General features: G+C 42.8%; 1 protein-coding gene across 1 annotated transcript in view; it reads left to right on the forward strand.

The window, feature by feature from the left end:
• Positions 1 to 21285, forward strand: part of PARP8 (poly(ADP-ribose) polymerase family member 8) — a 323912-nt gene that overhangs the window by 214407 nt on the left and 88220 nt on the right. Inside the window, exons 7-9 of the mRNA XM_073680309.1 lie at positions 1270 to 1364; positions 3614 to 3674; positions 10743 to 10833. Of these exons, the coding sequence (XP_073536410.1) occupies positions 1270 to 1364; positions 3614 to 3674; positions 10743 to 10833 (247 nt within the window). The remainder of the gene's footprint in view (positions 1 to 1269; positions 1365 to 3613; positions 3675 to 10742; positions 10834 to 21285) is intronic.

The raw sequence follows: 21285 nt of genomic DNA on the forward strand, positions 1-21285 counted from the left end.
TCTTTTTTTATCTTGTGGTATTCGTGAAAAATACTTCATGAAGTTTGCACAAGTAAAAGAAATGGTCAAACATGCCATGTAAGGGACACAGCTAGCATGTGGAAGGAAGAGCTCTGGGCAGATGAAACTTTGGAGGCTAAATGCGAAACGCTATGTGTGGCGGAAAACTAACACTGCACATCACTCTGAAAACACCATCCCTCACCGTCAAACATGGTGGAGGCAACATCATGCTGTGGGGATGGTTTTCTTTAGCATGGACAGAGAAGGTGGTCAGAGTTGATGGTAAGATGAATGGAGCCTAATACAGGGCAATCCTTGAGGAAAACCGGTTTAGGCTACAAAAGACTTGAGACTGGAGCGCTGGTTCATCTTCCAGCAGGACAATGACCCTAAACATACCAGAGCTACAGTGGATGGTTTAGAATCAAAGCATATTCTTTGTGTGAATGGCCCAGTCATAGTGCAACCTAAATCCCATTGTGTAAAGCTGGTAGAGACATATCCCAAAAGACTTTTTGCAGTAATTGTAAAAGGTGGTCCTACACAGTATTGACTCAGGGAGGCTGAATACAAATGCACGTCACAATTTTCAGATTTATATTTTTTAAATATTTAGAAAACCATGTATCATTTCCTTTACATTTCCCAAATACATGTTACTTGTGTATTGGTATATCACATAAAATCCCAATAAAATACATTTAAGTTTGTGGGTGTAACGTGTAAAAATGTGTAAAAGTTCATGGGGTATGAATACTTTTTTAAGGCACTGCAAGTGTAGTGAATAAAGTACTGTAATATTTAAGTAATAAAGAGGGAATTGACCTAAAAGAGGTCTTAAAGGGTTCCATAGTGTTTCTCCCACATTGGTGAGGGTTCTTCAAGGAACCTTAGGAGCGCCCTTCAAAAACAATGATCAAACACCACATACGACAAATGTTATCCAAGGAAAATGTCTGTTTTCAGCAGTAGGTCCAGTATGTGGTGTATAATGTCCATACAGCATGAATTTTTTTCTCCGCCAAAATAAAACCTATTTTTTTAAATTTTTTTACTATTTTCCAGTACATTATATGGTAAAATGAATGATATGATTCAAAGCCGAAATGTGTCCGTCAAAAAAATTGAATTTTTCATGTGGCTATGTTGATAAAAAACATGGAAAAAGGAGGAAAAAATACAAAAGCACAAAAGTGAAAATTGGCACCGGCAGGAGGGGGCTACGCGCTTAAAGGTTCCTAACGTGAATTCTTCTCTTTTGTGCAGGTGAGTTACGATGGAGAACTTCACAAGCACCCACAGTTGGAAGCTGACCTCGCAGCAGTGAGAGAAATCTATGGACCCAGCGCTGTATCTCTCAGGTGAGCACAATATAGTATATGGACGGTTGTCACAATTGGTTCACACCACGTCATGTTTACAGCTGTTGGCTGCCATAATCATGTGATGCTGGAGCTCCACCTTTTCACTTCAAGAGTTATCTGCTGATAGGGGACAATATGAATCCTATTCATTTAAAACAACATTATTTTTAATAAAGGGTTTTCCGGACAAAAATATCCCAAAAATTTCTTTAAAGGGGTTTTCCACTTTTGACTTCCAATCATTGAGCTCAGTAGCTCCTGCCATCCGGGGTCTAGTTTGTTGAAAGTGGAAAACCCCTTTAACGCCTTCACAACATCTGCCGAACATGCACCGCTCAAGTTGGGAGTGGGTGTTCGGAGTGGGTTCAGAAGCTGAACACGCAGCCAGGAACTGCCTCCATGGCCACAGCCTCACTATCTGTATTTGACCATGGCCCGACTATCAGTATTCGGTAAGTATTTTTTCTCAAGAGTGGGAGCCAAAACCGGGTGAGGAGCAATCAGAGAAAAGGTATAATAGAAACAAGTCACCAATTCTGCATTTATCACCCACTCCTGGTTTTGGCTCCCACTCCTGAGAAAAAATACTGACCGAATACTGATAGTCGGGCCATGGTCAAATACAGATAGTGGGGCCATGGCCTACCGGCTCTTTCAGATGTCCATGATCATCGGTCCCATCTCGGAGGAGCTGAGCTCCTTCCGCTGCTGTTAACCATTTCAAGGCCGCTGTCAATGTGTCACGTGAATTTAAAGAGCGAGGTCACGTGCCCTTCTACCCCCCATAATGCAATTGCGGGGTGCCGATGGGTTGCTGTGGCAGTCAGGGTCTGTTGAAGACCCCACTGTCTGTTACTATGGTTCTTTGTGAAAATCTAACCTGGGGTTGGGCTTCAATGGAGACCGTGATTTTTGCCATATAAAGCAATACTGAATTATTGCTGCATATACTATAAGCGATCAGACAAACACAGGTTCAAGTTCCCTAGGTGAATTAAGAAATACAGTAAAAAGTAAAAAAAAAATAAAATAAATATCAACAAAATAAAAAAAACCCCTCAAAATTCAAATAATCCACCTTTTACCCCCATTAACAATACAAATATTAATAAAAAAAACATATTTGGTATCGCTGCATCCATAAAAGTCTGATCTATCAAATATATAATCAATTAACTTGATCGGTAAACAGCGCAAACAGAAAAAATTTGAAGCCTCAAAATTGTGTTTTTTTTTTTTGTCTGCGCAGCGCCGCAATAAATGTAATGAAATCAATCAATCAAAACATCGCATCTATAGCAAAATGGTATCAGTTAAAACATTAGCTTGCCGCTCAAAAACAGGCTCATACGACTAAAAAATAAAAAAGCTACCGCTCCTGTAATATAGCAACACAATTTTTATTTTTTTTTTTTACAAATTTTCCATTTTTTTCTACACTAAAATAGTTACAAAAAACTAGACAAGTTTGGTAGCGCCGTAATTGTACTGATATAGTTGAATCATGATATCAGGTCAATTTTACGACACAATAAATTCCATAAAAACAAGATCCAAAAAGCATTGTCGGAATTACGTTGTTTTAATTTTTCCCATTTTCATCACGCTTGGAATTTTCACCAGTTTTCCGATAAACTGTATGGTAAAATTAATGGTGTAATTCAAAAGTACTATTCTTCTGGCAAAAAAAATAAACCCTCATACGTCTTTGAGAAATAAAAAAAAAAATTAATTAAAAAAAAAATTATGGCTCTTAAAAGAAGGGAAGTCCAAAAATGAATGCTCAAAACCGGAAATAAGGGAAGGGGTTAACATAATTTCATCATTTTAAGGTTGAAAGTAAATAAGCAAATTTCCTGAACAGAGAGGAAAGGACTAGAAAGTAGAAATTAGTCCATTGAGATCAACCTATAACTAGGTATTGGCGGACTGATGGAAGTTTGGGTTCTGGTACCCGATCTGAACTTTATTCCAAAGTTCGGTTCGGGTACCAGAACAAAACGTGAACTTCAACCAGAACCCGAACTCCATTGAAAATAATGGTTTCCTGAACCCACTCTTCGCCCATCTCTACTTATAACCTCAGTTTTATCTCATACTGATATAGAGACCTTGCACAACCTCGCTTAATACCAGTGAACTGAACCAAGTTGTACACGTCTAGTCGGAATGTGGCCGGAAGTATGCAAATCTGCTGTTACTATTGATTCTGCTATCATATAACATCATGTATATTTCTATTGCAGGGAATATGGAGCAATTGATGATGTGGATATTGATTTACATATAGATGTTAGCTTCCTGGATGTGAGTATGGAGATCTGTAAGGATTTTGATTTCATGACTTTTTTTTTCCTTTTTTTTTTTTCTTTTTAATGAATCGATCAGTAATTAAACAAATGAAAGGGTTACTTACAGAAGTACTTGATTTCACATAGGCAATATTTACAGTTTATCAAAGGGGCTAATAGCACTTTAGGGGCTAACAACAGCGGCTGGAGTTAATCTCTATTTGCTGCTATTAGAGGCCGATGTTTGCTGTATAACACAGCTATCATCTGCCATGTATGATGCTTAAAGAAGCACTTCTCCTCCCATAAAAGTTTTTATCCTCTTAATATATTGCAGTCATCATATTATACAGCACTGTGTACTTACAATTGCTCATTTTCCCTTTCTACTCAGTTAATTCTTCTCTTTTCTATTAGGTCTATGATATCATGTGATAAAAAACTGACTAGCTGAATCCCTCTAAGCTCTATGTAGAAGCAGTAAGTCTCTTTTTCCTGTATGAGTCATAAGTCACTGCAAAAGCACCTGGCAGAGGGAGGAGGGAGCAGCTGGGTCAGGAGTTGAAGAGGGAAAAGAGACTTTCTGTTTCTACATACAACAGAGAAAAGAGAAGATTTATCTGGGTAGAAAGGCAAAATGAGCAATTGTAAGTACACAGTGCTGTATAATATGATGACTGCAATATATTAAGAGCATAAAAACGTTGATGGGAGGAGGGCTTTTTTTTTTTTTATAGCTCTTTAGCCTGAGGCGTCAAAGACGGGGGCCCGACATATAATGTAATGTATCTCATATGTCAGGGATGGGGTTAAAACTACAGGGACAATTCATCAAGTTTGAAAGGAAAGTGCAAAAAGTGCTGGAAAAAATACAGCATGACATTTTTGGTGAATAAAATATGCCAGTATTGATTTAAAGTCCACTGGAGTAAGATGTGTCTAATTTTTTTTAGAGGTGTACACCTTGAAATTGGTACATCTATCAGTTGCCCATCCACCAGAGTCAGAAAATGTGCTACGGATGGAGCTGGCATTAAAGGGATGCGCAGTGTGTGTGCTGTCAGAATTCTCCAGTGCTGGGAGCCGGCAGGCACATGACCGCAAGTATACGATTTGCATACATGTGGTCACATGTAGTGTTGAGCGATACCTTCCGATATCGGGAAATATCGGATCGGATTGGATCGGACCGATACCCAAAAAATATCTGATATCGCCGATTCCGATACCGGAAACCAATGCAAGTCAATGGGACACAAATATCGGAATGAAAATAAACCCTCTCTTTCCTTGTAGGTTAATTCTACGTGAAGGAAAACAACTAACAATAATGTAGAATGTATTATATGAAAAGCCGGCAATTCAGCAGCAGCATACACCGGTACCCGACAATTTAGAACAGAAGAATAGAGCATCACACATAGATTAGATAGATAGAAACATGTCAGTCACATATATATGAAGTACAGTGACAGTGTTGCTTACTGTACTTGTCATTTAGTGTTAAAGGATTTATTAAAAAAAATAATAGTATTTTCATGCACTGTCTCTTTAAAAAAGCCGGCCGGCAATTCAGCATCGGTACCCAACAATTTATAACAGAAAGAATAGAACATCACACATAGATTAGATAGATAGAAACATGTCAGTCACATATATAAGAAGTACAGTGATAGTGTTGATTACTGTACTTGTCATTTAGTGTTAAAATAAAGGATTTATTACAAAAAAAATTGGCGTGGGATTCCCCGTAATTTTAGTCTCTAGCGGAGGTTAAGCAGACGGCTGGGGCAGATGTTTGAAGCCTGGGAAGGGGGTAATACCCACGGAGCTTCCCAGGCTACTAATATCAGCCCCCAGCTGAATACCTAGCCTTTACTAGCTATTAAAATGGGGGACCCCAAAAAAAATGACATGGGGTCCCCCCTATTTTAATAGCTAGCAAAGGCTAGGCAGACCGCTGGGGGCTGATATTAATAGCCCAGGAAGGGTGCCATGAATATTGGCCCCCTCCCAGGCTAGAAACACCAGCCGTCAGCCGCCCCAGAAATGGCGCATCCATAGGATGCGCCAATTCTGGCACTTAGCCTCGCTCTTCCCACTGCCCTGTAGCGGTGGCAGTGGGGTAATAGGGCTGGGGTTGATGTCAGCTTATAATGCCATCTGACATCAAGCCCAGGTTAGTAATGGAGAGGCGTCTATAAGACACCCCCATTACTAACACCATAGTCAAAGTTAAAAAAAAAACTCAACACCCAGAATAAAGTCCTTTAATTGAAATAAACACACGATTCTCATCACGCCCATTCCAACTGAAGCCAATGTCTTCTGCAATAAAAGTAAAATAATAAAGCAACATCATCCTTACCTTTCCATGGTTCCCAGGACGGCTCCAGCTCTGCTACATTCACATGACAGGCTGGATCGCAGCCGAAAGCTGTCATCCAGCTTGCCATGCCGCAGACACTGAGAAGCGCAGGCATACTTGCGCTCCTCAGTGTCTGGCTGTGACGGCATCCAGATGAGCCGAGATCATGTCCAATGAACTCAGCTCACCTCATGCACGTCACTGACAGTGTGGGAAAATTACCCTGCGCTTGCGCTTGCCGGACATGATCTCGGCTTATCTGGATGCCGTCACAGCCAGACACTGAGCTGCCTGCGCTTCTCAGTGTCTGCGGCATGGCAAGCTGGATGGCAGCTTTCGGCTGCGATCCAGCCTGTCATGTGAATGTAGCAGAGCTGGAGCCGTCCTGGGAACCATGGAAAGGTAAGGATGAGGTTGCTTTATTATTTTACTTTTATTGCAGGAGATCGTTGGCTTCAGCTGGAATGGGCGTGATAGTAAGTATGGTTTAATTTAGAACAATAAAGAATTGTGTGTTTATTTCAATTAAAGGACTTTATTCTGGGCGTTGTGTTTTTTTTTTTTAACTTTGACTATGGGGTTATTAATGGGGGTGTCTTATAGACGCCTCTACATTACTAACCTGGGCTTGATGTCAGATGGCATTATAAGCTGACATCAACCCCAGCCCTATTACCCCACTGCCACCGCTACAGGGCAGTGGGAAGAGCGAGGCTAAGTGCCAGAATTGGCGCATCCTATGGATGCGCCATTTCTGGGGCGGCTGACGGCTGGTGTTTCTAGCCTGGGAGGGGGCCAATATTCATGGCACCCTTCCTGGGCTATTAATATCAGCCCCCAGCTGTCTGCCTAGTCTTTGCTAGCTATTAAAATAGGGGGGACCCCACGTCATTTTTTTTGGGATCCCCCATTTTAATAGCTAGTAAAGGCTAGGTATTCAGCTGGGGGCTGATATTAGTAGCCTGGGAAGCTCCGTGGGTATTACCGCCTTCCCAGGCTTCAAACATCTGCCCCAGCCATCTGCTTAACCTCCGCTAGAGACTAAAATTACGGGGAACCCCACGCCAATTTTTTTTGTAATAAATCCTTTATTTTAACACTAAATGACAAGTACAGTAATCAAGACTATCACTGTACTTCTTATATATGTGACTGACATGTTTCTGTGTATCTAATCTATGTGTGATGCTCTATTCTTTCTGTTCTAAATTGTCGGGTACCGATGCTGAATTGCCGGCCGGCTTTTATAAAGAGAGTGCATGAAAACACTATTATTTTTTTTAATAAATCCTTTAACACTAAATGACAAGTACAGTAACCAACACTGTCACTGTACTTCTTATATATGTGACTGACATGTTTCTATCGATCTAATCTATGTGTGATGCTCTATTCTTTCTGTTCTAAATTGTCGGGTACCGATGCTGAATTGCCGGCCGGCTTTTATAAAGAGAGTGTCTTCTGAGCAGTTTGTCAGCTTTTGGACACCTTTGAAGGTGTTTTCTATGTGTTTTTATTTGCCTGCCATTGGTTTTAACGGTGTTCGATGGTGTTCGACAGTGTTCTAAGGTGTTCGACGAACAGTTCCACAAACATCCCGGTGTTCGACGAACTGAACCCGAACACTACGGGGGTGGCTCAACACTAGTCATGTCCAATGATCTCAGCTCACCTCATGTACATCACTGACAGCATGGGAAAATTCTCCTGCGCTTGCCGTGAGCGCAGGAGAATTCTCTCACGCGGGGATGGCATTCTGATGATAGGCTGGATCGCAGCTGAGCGCTGCCATCCAGGTTGTCATCCTTCAGAGACACTGCAGAGCGCAGGCATTATGGGAACGTCCGATTCCGCTATTCAATATTCTAAAAGTATCGGAACTCCGATACCGTGAATATCGGTCGATACCCGATATTTCAGTATCGGAATGCTCAACACTAGTCACGTGCCAACTAGACATGCTTTGCCTCACTCACTTAGAAGTGAACTTAGCGAGGCTAGACATGTCTAGTTGTAATGTGGCTGGAAGTATGCCAATTGCATACTTGAGGTCACTCGCCTGCCGTTCCCGGCACCTACACCGGAGAATCCTGATAGTGTGCACACTGCGCACTGAGGATTCCCAAGTATGCAGTCACATAGAATGAATACAGACTTGAGCCCCAAGCTTGGACAAGCCAAAAGTTGCACAAAAGTCGCACATATTTGCACAACTACATGTTGCACAAAAAATTTCCAACTTTTTATCAACCGTTTTCAGGCATAAAGTGCACGGTGAATTCCCTGCTTCATCTGTGCAAAGACCATGAATAGAAACTTAAAAAAAGATTGGTTTAAAGGGGAGTGTAGTAAGGGTATGTTCACATGTTGCATTTTTGCAGCCTTTTTTTTGTGGGTTTTTTTGGGCGAAAAACAAACTGCATGTTACAGTAACAACAACAAAATCAATAAGATTTGAGAAATCCCATGCACACGCCTGCTTGTTCCTGACAGAATTCGAGAACTGCAGCAGTTTTGAAATCTGCAGCACGTTAATTCTTTCAGTGTTTTTTGCAACGTTTTTTACACGTTGAAAGCAATGGGAAAGTGCAAAAACGCTGGAAAAAATGGCGCATAACATTTGTGCTGTGTTTTTGGCAGTATTTTTCGTGAAAAAAAATAACTTTATTAACATGTACTGTGGACAAATTACACATGTAATCAATAGAAAAAAACCAGAGCAAAAAGCTGCGTATTATACGGAGCCTTTTTTCTGCCAAGAGTGAAGATTTTGGCTGAAATAATCCACTAGAAAAACGCAATGTGTGAACATACCCCAAGGAGGGTGAAAGGGAAAAAAATAGTGGAAAGATCATGAGGCGCAATCAGGGTGGGAGACAGGAGGGTAGGAAGCTTTTGTAGGTAGATGATTCTCCATCCAAAAATAGGACCAGATTGAGAAGGCGACTTTAGAAGGTCCTTCAGCTAACACCTTGAAGGAGCGCTGGCATTTTCCTTTCCACTTTGTACTTATTTGCAGAGTTGTAATACCTTCCTGGGCGCTGGGGTGTAATTGGTAAAACAAAAACAAATTACTGATTTACCGGCTCACTGAATCCATCAATGACAGAATTGTTTCATATTTACTTTTGTATTTATCAACTTTATGGAACATTTTTAAAGGGGAACGTGCAGATTAAAGTTTTTTTCTGCCTTCTGTTTTCTTTGTAACAATTGTCTGTTAAGGAACTTATTTCTGAGTATCATATAAGGAGGGAACTTGGTTAATAGATGGGCGCCTGCTGTTTACAACTCTAAATTGAAAAGAGGCAACGAAGAGCGACTTTGACCCAGGATGGACAATCTGACATGTGCTTGTATATGTCTGACTATTGGCTTTGAATGAAGCTGCTTGTTACTTAATTTCCCTCGTTTCCACGTGCTGGAATTGCAGGGACCCTAAACACTTATTACTGCATTCCCCCACTGATTCCAGTATATTACCGTGACGGGGGGGGGGACATCTAACAGAACTTAGGATCATAGAATGTTAGAATAGGAAGGGACCTCCAGGGTCATCGTGTTCAACCCCCTGCTCAATGCAGGAATCACTAAACCATCTCAGACAGATATCTGTCCAGCCTCTGTATAGAATCAAAGAATGTTAGAGTTGGAGGGGACCTCCGGGGTCATCGTGTCCAACCCCCTGATCAATGCAGGATTCACTAAACCATCTCAGACAGATATCTGTCCAGCCTCTGTTTGAAGACTTCCATTGAAGGAGAACTCACCACCTTTCATGGCCGCCTGTTCCACTCATTGATTACCCTCACTGTCAAAGTTTTTTCTAATATCTAATCGGTATCTTCTCCCATTCAGTTTCATCCCATTGCTTCTTGTGTTTCCATGTGCAATTGAGAATAAAGATCGTCAATTATTTTCAGATTCTGCTAACAAAAGAAGATCGCCCAAAGTGACATCTCCTATAAGGACCATCCCAAGATCTAATCTGTTTACATTGGATATTCCTAGTCTCGGGGGTTGTACTGTACATAAAAGTCCTGGAGCCCCATAACAAAGGTCTATATGCTAATATAACAACAACCTATCCAGTTTCTTCTATTACGACTCGCGGGGATCTAATGGCGGTGACAGAACGGTCCCTTATCTATCTACATAGATGGCGTGGTTATTGTTCAACACAACTCTTTGGGGGTTAAACTGCTGCAATAAGAGCAGCTCTGATTACAGCAGTTACTGTTTGGTGACTACTATGTAAAATACCTGCCAGGTATGGAGCTCATCGTGTCTGCCCGCTCCATACAGCTCCTCCCAACTTCTGCTGCACGTATACACCAGATGTGGTGGTCTAGCACTAGACCCCATTGCAATTGCATGGTCTGCCTCCATTGGCGGTACACCACTGCTTAGCCTATGGCAGTATAATATTCAATCAATATCTTGTAAAAAAAAATGAGTTTGGTTCCTTTGTTGTCTTGTGTTTTCTTCTACCATCATGACTCAAGTAAAAGAGATAGTCTGTCTTTGGTGTTCCACAGGGGGACGCTGCACCCTTATTTCACAGGCAGCATAATAACAATACTCCGCATTTCTTCATTGAGATGTATGAGACTGATTTATTCCTGCAACAAATCTGTATTGTTTTATTATAGCCCTTCAGTTATTGTCTCTTAACTGAAGCCATTAGTCGTGATGTTTTACTTTTTCATCCATCAGGAAGAAATTGCCGTAGCATGGGATGTGATCCGCACAGAACCGATTGTAGTCCGTCTGCATTGTTCTCTAACACAGTATTTAAATGGCCCAGGTAAGTGGTTGTATCTGTTATTAAGACTCATCAAAGAGATTCTGCCAGAAATCACTTTGAAAAGTTGCAAAATGTTTGCTGAGTTGCGCAAAAATGTTGCAATTTTTGCCATTTTCACGCTAGTTTCTCCTTTGGGTGGAACAGGGCGTGACACCACAGCTTGTCTAATTCATGACAAGCTGCAGTGTTCCTTTTTCCAGAGAGATTTCTCCAGTCTCTGACTGGAGTAAGACTTGTGGCGAGGCTCACTGAGGTGCACGGCAGTCATCAGAGGCTCCTGATTTATTAAGAGTGACTTGCGTCCATAGAATTGAAAAAGCATCTGTGTCATGTATTCACAGTAAATCATGCAGCAACAATACAAATATAGCATTAAAGGGGTTTGGGATGAAAGTCTGCAGTTACTCTATGTGACTGCAGACTTCTGAATTCTCACAGCACATGCATCGCATAATGTCAGGATTCTCCGGTGCCAGTAACAAGAGCAGGTGGTTACATGGCAACAAGAATGTGATTTGCATACTTCCAGCCACATTCCGACTAGACGTACGCAACCCCTCTCCATACAAGTGAATAGAGCTAGGCTGAGTATGTCTAGTAGGCATGCATGTGACTGCTTCTATGCAGATTGTATACTTGTGGTCATGTGACCGCCCCCTCTCTCCAGTGGCATCGGAGAATCTTGACAGCGTGCAGTAGAGTGACTGCAGAATTTCATCCCAAACCTGGACAACCCCTTTAAGTCAAACAGCAAATCATCTCTTCAGGACTTTTGTATGAGTCATCTTCCAATTCTATACGCAGTGATCATTTAAAGGGGTTTACCATCGCAGTCAGAGTTACTATATATCAATGTGATATTCTCTCTTTTAGTAATGAATGCTGTGATCCTACGATCACTATTATGAAAGGGTCAAAATCTTCCACCCGTTAATTACAGTTCTTGCACTGTGTAGGTAGAAAGAAAAGTAATGGCCTGTAGAATATATACATATCTCATATACACACATTAGTTATGAAGCCATCATAGGTCCAAATGATCTATCAGTGTGTTTTTAAAGTATATTTTGTGGGGAAATAGAGTACTAGGATGAAACCCATACCAGAAGAGGGAAGATGTGCAAACCCGTTCTTCTGTTCCCCTGGTCAGAAACCCGAGACCCCCAGTAAAGCGAGTTGTCCAACTCTTATTTTTTTCTCCCCTGATTTCAAATAGTACAAATCAACATTTATTACTTAAATTACAAGTTTCTCCAGCTCTTTGGCGTCCAGTCCCGGTTTTGGAAGCCTCAGAGTTTAGAACGTCATTAAAGGTTTTTTTGGCTTTTAACATATTATCCATCCATAGGCTAAAAGTGATTTAACGCAATAAATTGAGCTGGTACTCCCCTCACCTATGACAGGGGCAGCTCTCTACTACTGTACCTTAGTTTATAGGCTGCAATAGTGACATCACAGGGCACATCACTGCTGCAGCCAATCACTGACTCTTGTCGTCAACATTGGCCGTGCCGCTGAGGTCAGTGATTGGCTGCAGCGGTGATGTGCACTGTAGTCGTAACATCATCATAGCAGCAAAAGGCAATGGTACTCACCAGCCAAGGTTTCAAGAAAAAATGCACACCAGGACACGGCCGGCCCCCTTTTGTTAGAAGGAGGTAACACAGGTGCAGAATGCTAATGAACAATCGCCCTCACTCACTCTCACTGGAGGGGCGACTACCCAGTAGTGTTGAGCCACCCCCGTAGTGTTCGGGTTCGGTTCGGTTCGTCGAACACCGGGATGTTCGAGGAACTGTTCGTCGAACTGTTCGTCGAACACCTTAGAACACCGTCGAACACCATTAAAACCAATGGCAGGCAAACAAAAACACATAGAAACACATAGAAAACACCTTCAAAGGTGTCCAAAAGCTGACAAACTGCTCAGAAGACGCTTTCTTTAAAAAAGCCGGCCGGCAATTCAGCAGCGGCATACACCGGTACCCGACAATTTAGACAAGAAGGAATAGAGCCTCACACATAGATTAGATAGATAGAAACATGTCAGTCACATATATAAGAAGTACAGTGACAGTGTTGCTTACTGTACTTGTCATTTAGTGTTAGGATTTATTAAAAAATATAATAGTGTTTTCATGCACCGTCTCTTTAAAAAAGCCGGCCGGCAATTCAGCAACTGTACCCGACAATTTATAACAGACAGAATAGAGCTTCACACATAGATTAGATAGATAGATCATGTCAGTCACATATATATGAAGTACAGTGATAGTGTTGGTTACTGTACCTGTCATTTAGTATTAAAATAAAGGATTTATTATTAAAAAAAATTGGCGTGGGGTTCCCCTTAATTTTAGTCTCTAGCGGAGGTTAAGCAGACAGCTGGGGCAGATGTTTGAAGCCTGGGAAGGGGGTAATACCCACGGAGCTTCCCAGGCTACTAATATGAGCCCCCAGCTGAATACATAACCTTTACTAGCTATTAAAATGGGGGACCCCCCCAAAAAAATGACGTGGGGTCCCCCCTAATTTAATAGCTAGCAAAGGCTAGGCAGACAGCTGGGGGCTGATATTAATAGCCCAGGAAGGGTGCCATGAATATTGGCCCCCTCCCAGGCTAGAAACACCAGCCATCAGCCGCCCCAGAAATGGCGCATTGATAGGATGCGCCAATTCTGGCACTTAGCCTCGCTCTTCCACGCTGCCCTGGTGCGGTGGCAGGGGGTAATAGGGTTGGGGTTGATGTCAGCTTATAATGCCAGCTGACATCAAGCCCAGGTTAGTAATGGAGAGGCGTCTATAAGACACCCCCATTACTAACCCCATAGTCAAAGTTAAAAAAAAACACAAACACCCAGAATAAAGTCCTTTAATTGAAATAAAGACACAATCCTTTATTGTTCTAAATTAAACCATACTTACCGTCACGCCCATTCCAGCTGAAGCCAACGATCTCCTGCAATAAAAGAAAAATAATAAAGCAACATCATCCTTACCTTTCCATGGTTCCCACGACAGCTTCAGCTCTGCTACATCGAGATGACAGGCTGGACCGCAGCAGAAAGCTGCCATCCAGCCTGTCATCCCGCAGACACTGAGAAGCGCAGGCTTGCTTGCGCTCTGCAGTGTCTGGCTGTGACGGCATAAAGATGAGACGAGTTCATGTCCAATGAACTCGGCGCACCTCATGCACGTCACTGACAGCGTGGGAAAATTCTCATGCTGAAGCGCTGAGTGCAGGAGAATTCTCCCACGCTGTCAGTGACGTGCATAAGGTGAGCTCATGTCCAATGAACTCAGCTCACCTCCTGCACGTCACTGACAGCGTGGGAGAATTCTCCTGCACTCAGCGCTTCAGCGTGAGAATTCTCCCACGCTGAAGTGCTGAGTGCAGGAGAATTTTCCCACGCTGTCAGTGACGTGCATAAGGTGAGCTCATGTCCAATGAACTCAGCTCACCTCCTGCACGTCACTGACAGCGTGGGAGAATTCTCCTGCACTCAGCGCTTCAGTGTGAGAATTCTCCTACGCTGAAGCGCTGAGTGCAGGAGAATTTTCCCACGCTGTCAGTGACGTGCATGAGGTGAGCCGAGTTCATTGGACATTAACTCGGCTCATCTGGATGCCCTCACAGATAGACACTGTGGAGCGCAAGCAAGCCTGCGCTTCTCAGTGTCTGCGGGATGACAGGCTGGATGGCAGCGTTCTGCTGCGGTCCAGCCTGTCATCTCGATGTAGCAGAGCTGAAGCTGTCATGGGAACCATGGAAAGGTAAGGATGATGTTGCTTTATTATTTTTCTTTTATTTCAGGAGATCGTTGGCTTCAGCTGGAATGGGGGTGACGGTAAGTATGGTTTAATTTAGAACAATAAAGAATTGTGTGTTTATTTCAATTAAAGGACTTTTTTCTGGGTGTTGTGTTTTTTTTAAATACTTTACTAGAAATTCATGGTGGTCATGTCTAATATTGGCGTGACCCCATGAATTTTGGGCTTAGGGCCAGCTGATAATGCCAAGCTGGCCCTAACCCCTTTATTACCCAGTGAGCCACCACATCAGGGCCCTGGATGAGTTGGGTACAGCGCCAGAAGATGGCGCTTCTATGAACGCGCCATTTTCCGGGGTGGCTGCGGACTGCAATTTGCAGCGGGGGTGGCCCAGAAAGCTTGGGCCTCCCTGCGCTGCGGATTCCAGCCCCCAGCTGCATAGTTGTACCTGGCTGGACACAAAAACAGGGCGAAGCCCCACGTCAATTTTCTTTAAATTATTTCATGAAATAATTAAGAAAAAAAGGGCTTCCCTATATTGTTGTGTCCGGCCAGGTACAAATAGGCAGCTGGTGGTTGGGGGCAGCCCGTTCCTGCCTGCTGTACCTGGCTGGACACAAATATAGTGCGAAGCCCCACGTCAATTTTTTTTTAATTATTTCATGAATTTCATGAAATAATTAAAAAAAAAATACGTGGGGCTTCGCCCTATTTTTGTGTCCAGCCAGGTACAACTAGGCAGCTGGGGGCTGGAATCTGCAGCGCAGGGAGGCCCAAGCTTTCTGGGCCCCCCCCCCGCTGCAAATTGCAGTCCGCAGCCACCCCGGAAAATGGCGCGTTCATAGAAGCGCCATCTTCTGGCGCTGTAGCCAACTCATCCAGGGCCCTGGTGCGGTGGCTCACTGGGTAATAAAGGGGTTAGGGCCAGCTTGGTATTATCCAGGGCCCTGGTGCGGTGGCTCACTGGGTAATAAAGGGGTTAGTGCCAGCTTGGTATTATCAGCTGGCCCCAAGCCCAAAATTCATGGGGTCACGCCAGTATTAGACATGACCGCCATGAATTTCTAGTAAAGTATTTAAAAAAAACACAACACCCAGAATAAAGTCCTTTAATTGAAATAAACACACAATTCTTTATTGTTCTAAATTAAACCATACTTACCGTCACGCCCATTCCAGCTGAAGCCAACGATCTCCTGCAATAAAAGAAAAATAATAAACCAACCTCATCCTTACCTTTCCATGGTTCCCACGACAGCTTCAGCTCTGCTACATCGAGATGACAGGCTGGACCACAGCAGAACGCTGCCATCCAGCCTGTCATGCCGCAGACACTGAGAAGAGCAGGCATGCTTGCGCTCCTCAGTGTCTCGCTGTGACGGCATAAAGATGAGCCGAGGTCATGTCCAATGAACTCGGCTCACCTCATGCACGTCACTGACAGCGTGGGAAAATTCTCACGCTGAAGTGCTGAGTGCAGGAGAATTCTCCCACGCTGTCAGTGACGTGCATGAGGTGAGCTCATGTCCAATGAACTCAGCTCACCTCATGCACCTCACTGACAGCGTGGGAAAATTCTCCTGCACTCAGCGCTTCAGCGTGAGAATTCTCCCACGCTGTCAGTGACGTGCATGAGGTGAGCCGAGTTCATTGGACATGACCTCGGCTCATCTTTATGCCGTCACAGAGAGACAATGTGGAGCGCAAGCATGCCTGCTCTTCTCAGTGTCTGCGGGATGGCACGCTGGATGGCAGCGTTCTGCTGCGGTCCAGCCTGTCATCTCGATGTAGCAGAGCTGAATCTGTCGTGGGAACCATGGAAAGGTAAGGATGATGTTGGTTTATTATTTTATTTTTATTACAGGAGATCGTTGGCTTCAGCTGGAATGGGCGTGACGGTAAGTATGGTTTAATTTAGAACAATAAAGGATTGTGTCTTTATTTCAATTAAAGGACTTTATTCTGGGTGTTTGTGTTTTTTTGTAACTTTGACTATGGGGTTAGTAATGGGGGTGTCTTATAGACGCCTCTCCATTACTAACCTGGGCTTGATGTCAGCTGGCATTATAAGCTGACATCAACCCCAGCCCTATTACCCCCTGCCACCGCACCAGGGCAGCGTGGAAGAGCGAGGCTAAGTGCCAGAATTGGCGCATCCTATGAATGCGCCATTTCTGGGGCGGCTGACGGCTGGTGTTTCTAGCCTGGGAGGGGGCCAATATTCATGGCTCCCTTCCTGGGCTTTTAATATCAGCCCCCAGCTGTCTGCCTAGCCTTTGCTAGCTATTAAATTAGGGGGGACCCCACGTCATTTTTTTTGGGGGGGGGGGTCCCCCATTTTAATAGCTAGTAAAGGCTATGTATTCAGCTGGGGGCTGATATTAGTAGCCTGGGAAGCTCCGTGGGTATTACCCCCTTCCCAGGCTTCAAACATCTGCCCCAGCTGTCTGCTTAACCTCCGCTAGAGCCTAAAATTAAGGGGACCCCCACGCCAATTTTTTTAATAATAAATCCTTTATTTTAATACTAAATGACAAGTACAGTAACCAACACTATCACTGTACTTCATATATATGTGACTGACATGTTTCTATCTATCTAATCTATGTGTGAAGCTCCATTCTGTCTGTTATAAATTGTCGGGTACAGACGCTGAATTGCCGGCCGGCTTTCTTAAAGAGACGGTGCATGAAAACACTATTATTTTTTTTAATAAATCCTTTACACTAAATGACAAGTACAGTAAGCAACACTGTCACTGTACTTCATATATATGTGACTGACATGTTTCTATCTATCTAATCTATGTGTGAAGCTCTATTCTGTATGTTATAAATTGTCGGGTACAGATGCTGAATTGCCGGCCGGCTTTTTTAAAGAGACGGTGCATGAAAACACTATTATTTTTTTTGATAAATCCTTTACGCTAAATGACAAGTACAGTAAGCAACACTGTCACTGTACTTCATATATATGTGACTGACATGTTTCTATCTATCTAATCTATGTGTGAAGCTCTATTCTGTATGTTATAAATTGTCGGGTACAGATGCTGAATTGCCGGCCGGCTTTTTTAAAGAGACGGTGCATGAAAACACTATTATTTTTTTTGATAAATCCTTTACGCTAAATGACAAGTACAGTAAGCAGCACTTTCACTGTACTTCGTATATATGTGGCTGACATGTTTATATCTATCTAATCTATGTGTGAAGCTCTATTCTTTCGGTTCTAAATTGTCGGGTACCGGTGTATGCCGCTGCTGAATTGCCGGCTTTTCATGTTTCACTGTGAGCACTGTTCCCATCGATTTGGGCAATCACTGTAATGCCACAACCACCATGGCTGTGGCATTACAGTGAGTGGCAGACAATCCCTGCATGATTGGTGCTCTAAATAGCGCCAGACATGCAGGACACGCTTTTGGTGCACGAACAGTTATCGAACATAACCTCGAACAGCCGAATTTTTTGCAAATCGTTCGGGTTCGTCGAACAACTCGAACACCGCCCAAAACAGCTCGAATTTGAGATTGGCGAACAGTTCTAGTCGAACAACGCTCATCTCTACTACCCAGCATTAAAACTGCACACAGATGAAACTTGCAGTTGGGTGCAATTCACACACTCGCGGCACTGTGCCTAGCCAGCATCCTATTACACGCCCCTACTATTCGACTAGGCGGGATGCCCGGCACCCTATCCGTGCATCGCAGAGTTGTGAAGCCCCCACTCACAAGGTCACCATTACTGGGCCTGGCCGTGCCCTGGCAGATAAAAAAAGTGCAAAAAATATCATATGAGGTATTAGTTGATATTTTGGCCAAAATACGTAAGCTCGCAACCCATCGTCAAGGGTCCTCACGGTTTTGCGAGTCCCTACTCTAATATTAAAAACAGACAGCATAGCCAGAACAATAGACAGAATTTTTAGAAAATATCAAAAGGCAATGGTACTCACCAGCCAAGGTTTCAAGAAAAAATGCACACCAGGACACTCGCGGCAATTTTTCTAAAAATTCTGTCTATTGTTCTGGCTATGCTGTCTGTTTTTATCATCATAGCAGCCCATAAGCAGAGATTGGGGAGGTGGAGAGACACTACTGGAGCGGGGAAAGCTGAGTACCACCTCAGTTTATTGCTTTAACCCTTTGCTAACGTATGGATGGTCAAATGTTAAAACTTACACTCCATCCATAAGACTGGCTCCAATCTCTGTGCTACTGAGCTGATCATATATAATATCATATTGGGTGGGTTTTTATTTTAACATATTTTGGGGTCAGAAAACCCCTTTAGGCAAATATGTAACCAACACTGATCTCGGTAACTTTGCATGCACAATCCCTTTCCATTAAAAATTGGTGACTTCACTCTAGACCTGAGTGGGATCTACCACCTCACAGACCAACACCCACGGGACACTTAGGTCATCTCGCTGATTGACATGTCAGAAAATCTTAAAATTAAGACATCATTTTAAACTAAAATAGTTCTTCATACAGGAAAGGACATGCAGCCTTCTCTCAGCCCAGAATAACCTTGTGAAACTCTTTATCTAAGCAATTTCCATTTCCAGCTCCGCAGAAGCCATTATTCTATATATCCTTATGAAACCTATTATGAACGAAGCGACGTTGTGAAATTCTGTACTTCTAATTTTTATTATAGAAATGAATGTATTAATTCCAGACTGCATGAGATAAAAGTGATTGTAGTACACCAGTAATGCTTGTGGGAATATTTTCAATATTAAATACTGCAGTTACTATGGGACTCCATATTCCATACACGGGCACATTGACTGACTGGTCAACATGCAAGTACATAGGTTATTTAGAAACCCTTAACAAAAGTTTTATTGGTCCCCGGGAGAACAAGCTCATTCTCTGGGGGGCCTAGACTCTGGAATAGTAATGGACTCTTATGGTCTGGCAGAACACAACCCCATTGGGAAACAACTCTGTTGCCAGTCACTTGTCACTACAGTCTCTTCCTTTTTATGCCATAATAGGGGAGTTAAAACTGCTGCCCTTCCTTATCTGGACTCACCTCACTCCCCTGACTCACACTAACTTTTTAGCACAATCTATAAGTGCAATGCTCCCTGACTGCCGAGATGGTCCGGCAAAGGATTGAGAAATTGTTTTCAACATTGGTTATAAGGGTTGTAGGGAGAAGTCAAACTAGAGTTTATTAACTCCTCAAAAAGTTAATGCCATATAACTATATTGAGAATGAGGTGTCAGTACAAAAAAAAAATTGTTATCTATTCCAAGGGTTAAGGTATGACTCTCTTCAATCATACTTTCCTTGATTGTTGTGTGCAGAATCTCCAGAGATGCACCTTCAACCTCTCTCCCCTGCCTCTACTTTTAATAGCTGGCAGGGAGAAACCTATCGCAAGCAGGAGGCAAGGAGGACAGGCTGAAGCCGCATCACATAGTAGACTCAGCTCCTCTACAAAGCCAGAGACATCATGAGAAAAGTAAGTTGTATCAGGGGATCATATGAGAGTTCAAAAGCTTTAATGATAGCCTATAATGATGCACTTTATAGACAGTAAAAGTGATGTTTTGAATTTGTGGACAACATACCATTAGCGGAATACATTACAATATATATTTGTTAACACGTTAAAGGGTAGGTACATTTTTGTTTAATATCTCTATTTAGTATTAAGCTAATCTTGGTGATGCTTCCACCACTGATAGCCCCATCAACTAGAATGAAAGGGCTCACATTGCTAAGAGTTTTTAGTACCTCCAAGCTACAGTATGATATGGGCTCACTAGTAACTTTAATGGAGCTCTCATGTTCAATATCATATGGAAACCATCATGCTATGAGCGAAAGTTGGGCATCCATAGCATCAAGGAATTGTAACATTTGTGTGTTTAGTGGGATTTATTGTAAGGATCCATTACAATACATATCTTTTTTTATTCTTAAAGAGTAACTAAACTTTTTCTTTTCATAACACAGACGACGATCATATTGCAAAGCCCGGACTGACCGGTGGCTCTCCTGACACGAGTGTGGCAGCATGTATTTCTATGCAGCTGCTTGGATCAGAATAGCCGCCGGCCAGTCCGTGCACTGTGATGTGATCGTCGCCCGTGTTATACGGCCGTCTGACTATGGCCTTCATAATTATATTATGTTCCAGGCATTGCAAAGTTATGAATTTTTGGATTGTGCTTAATTAGCTTAAGTACATGAGCAGCACAGTGGCTCAGTGGTTAGCACTGCTGCCATGCAGCGCTGGGGTCCTGGGTTCAAATCCCACCAAGGACAACATCTGCAAGGAGTTTGTATGTTCTCCCTGTAAGTTTCCTCCAGGTTCCTCCCACACTCTAAAGACATACTGATAGGGTATATAGATTGTGAGCCCTAATGGGGACAGTGATGATAATGTCTGTAAAGCGCTGTGGAATTAATGGCGCTATATAAGTGAGTAAAATAAATAAACTTATTGTTCATCCTTTTCTCCCAAACCCTATACTACAGGGCTGTTTCAATACCTAGCTCATGCTCCTTTAGAAGCTGCTTTCAATTGCTGCTCAGGAAAGATCCATACGCGGTTTAAAAAAAATCCTTAACTCTGACAAGAGGATTCCTGTATGTTATATATATACACACACACACACTCACATATGGAGTATGGTTCTTTGGTGTGCAG

This window comes from Phyllobates terribilis, unplaced genomic scaffold (genome assembly GCF_046119375.1).
Source record: "Phyllobates terribilis strain yellow unplaced genomic scaffold, ASM4611937v1 Scaffold_1__5_contigs__length_1240528914, whole genome shotgun sequence".
In the NCBI taxonomy this organism is placed as follows: Eukaryota; Metazoa; Chordata; class Amphibia; order Anura; family Dendrobatidae; genus Phyllobates; species Phyllobates terribilis.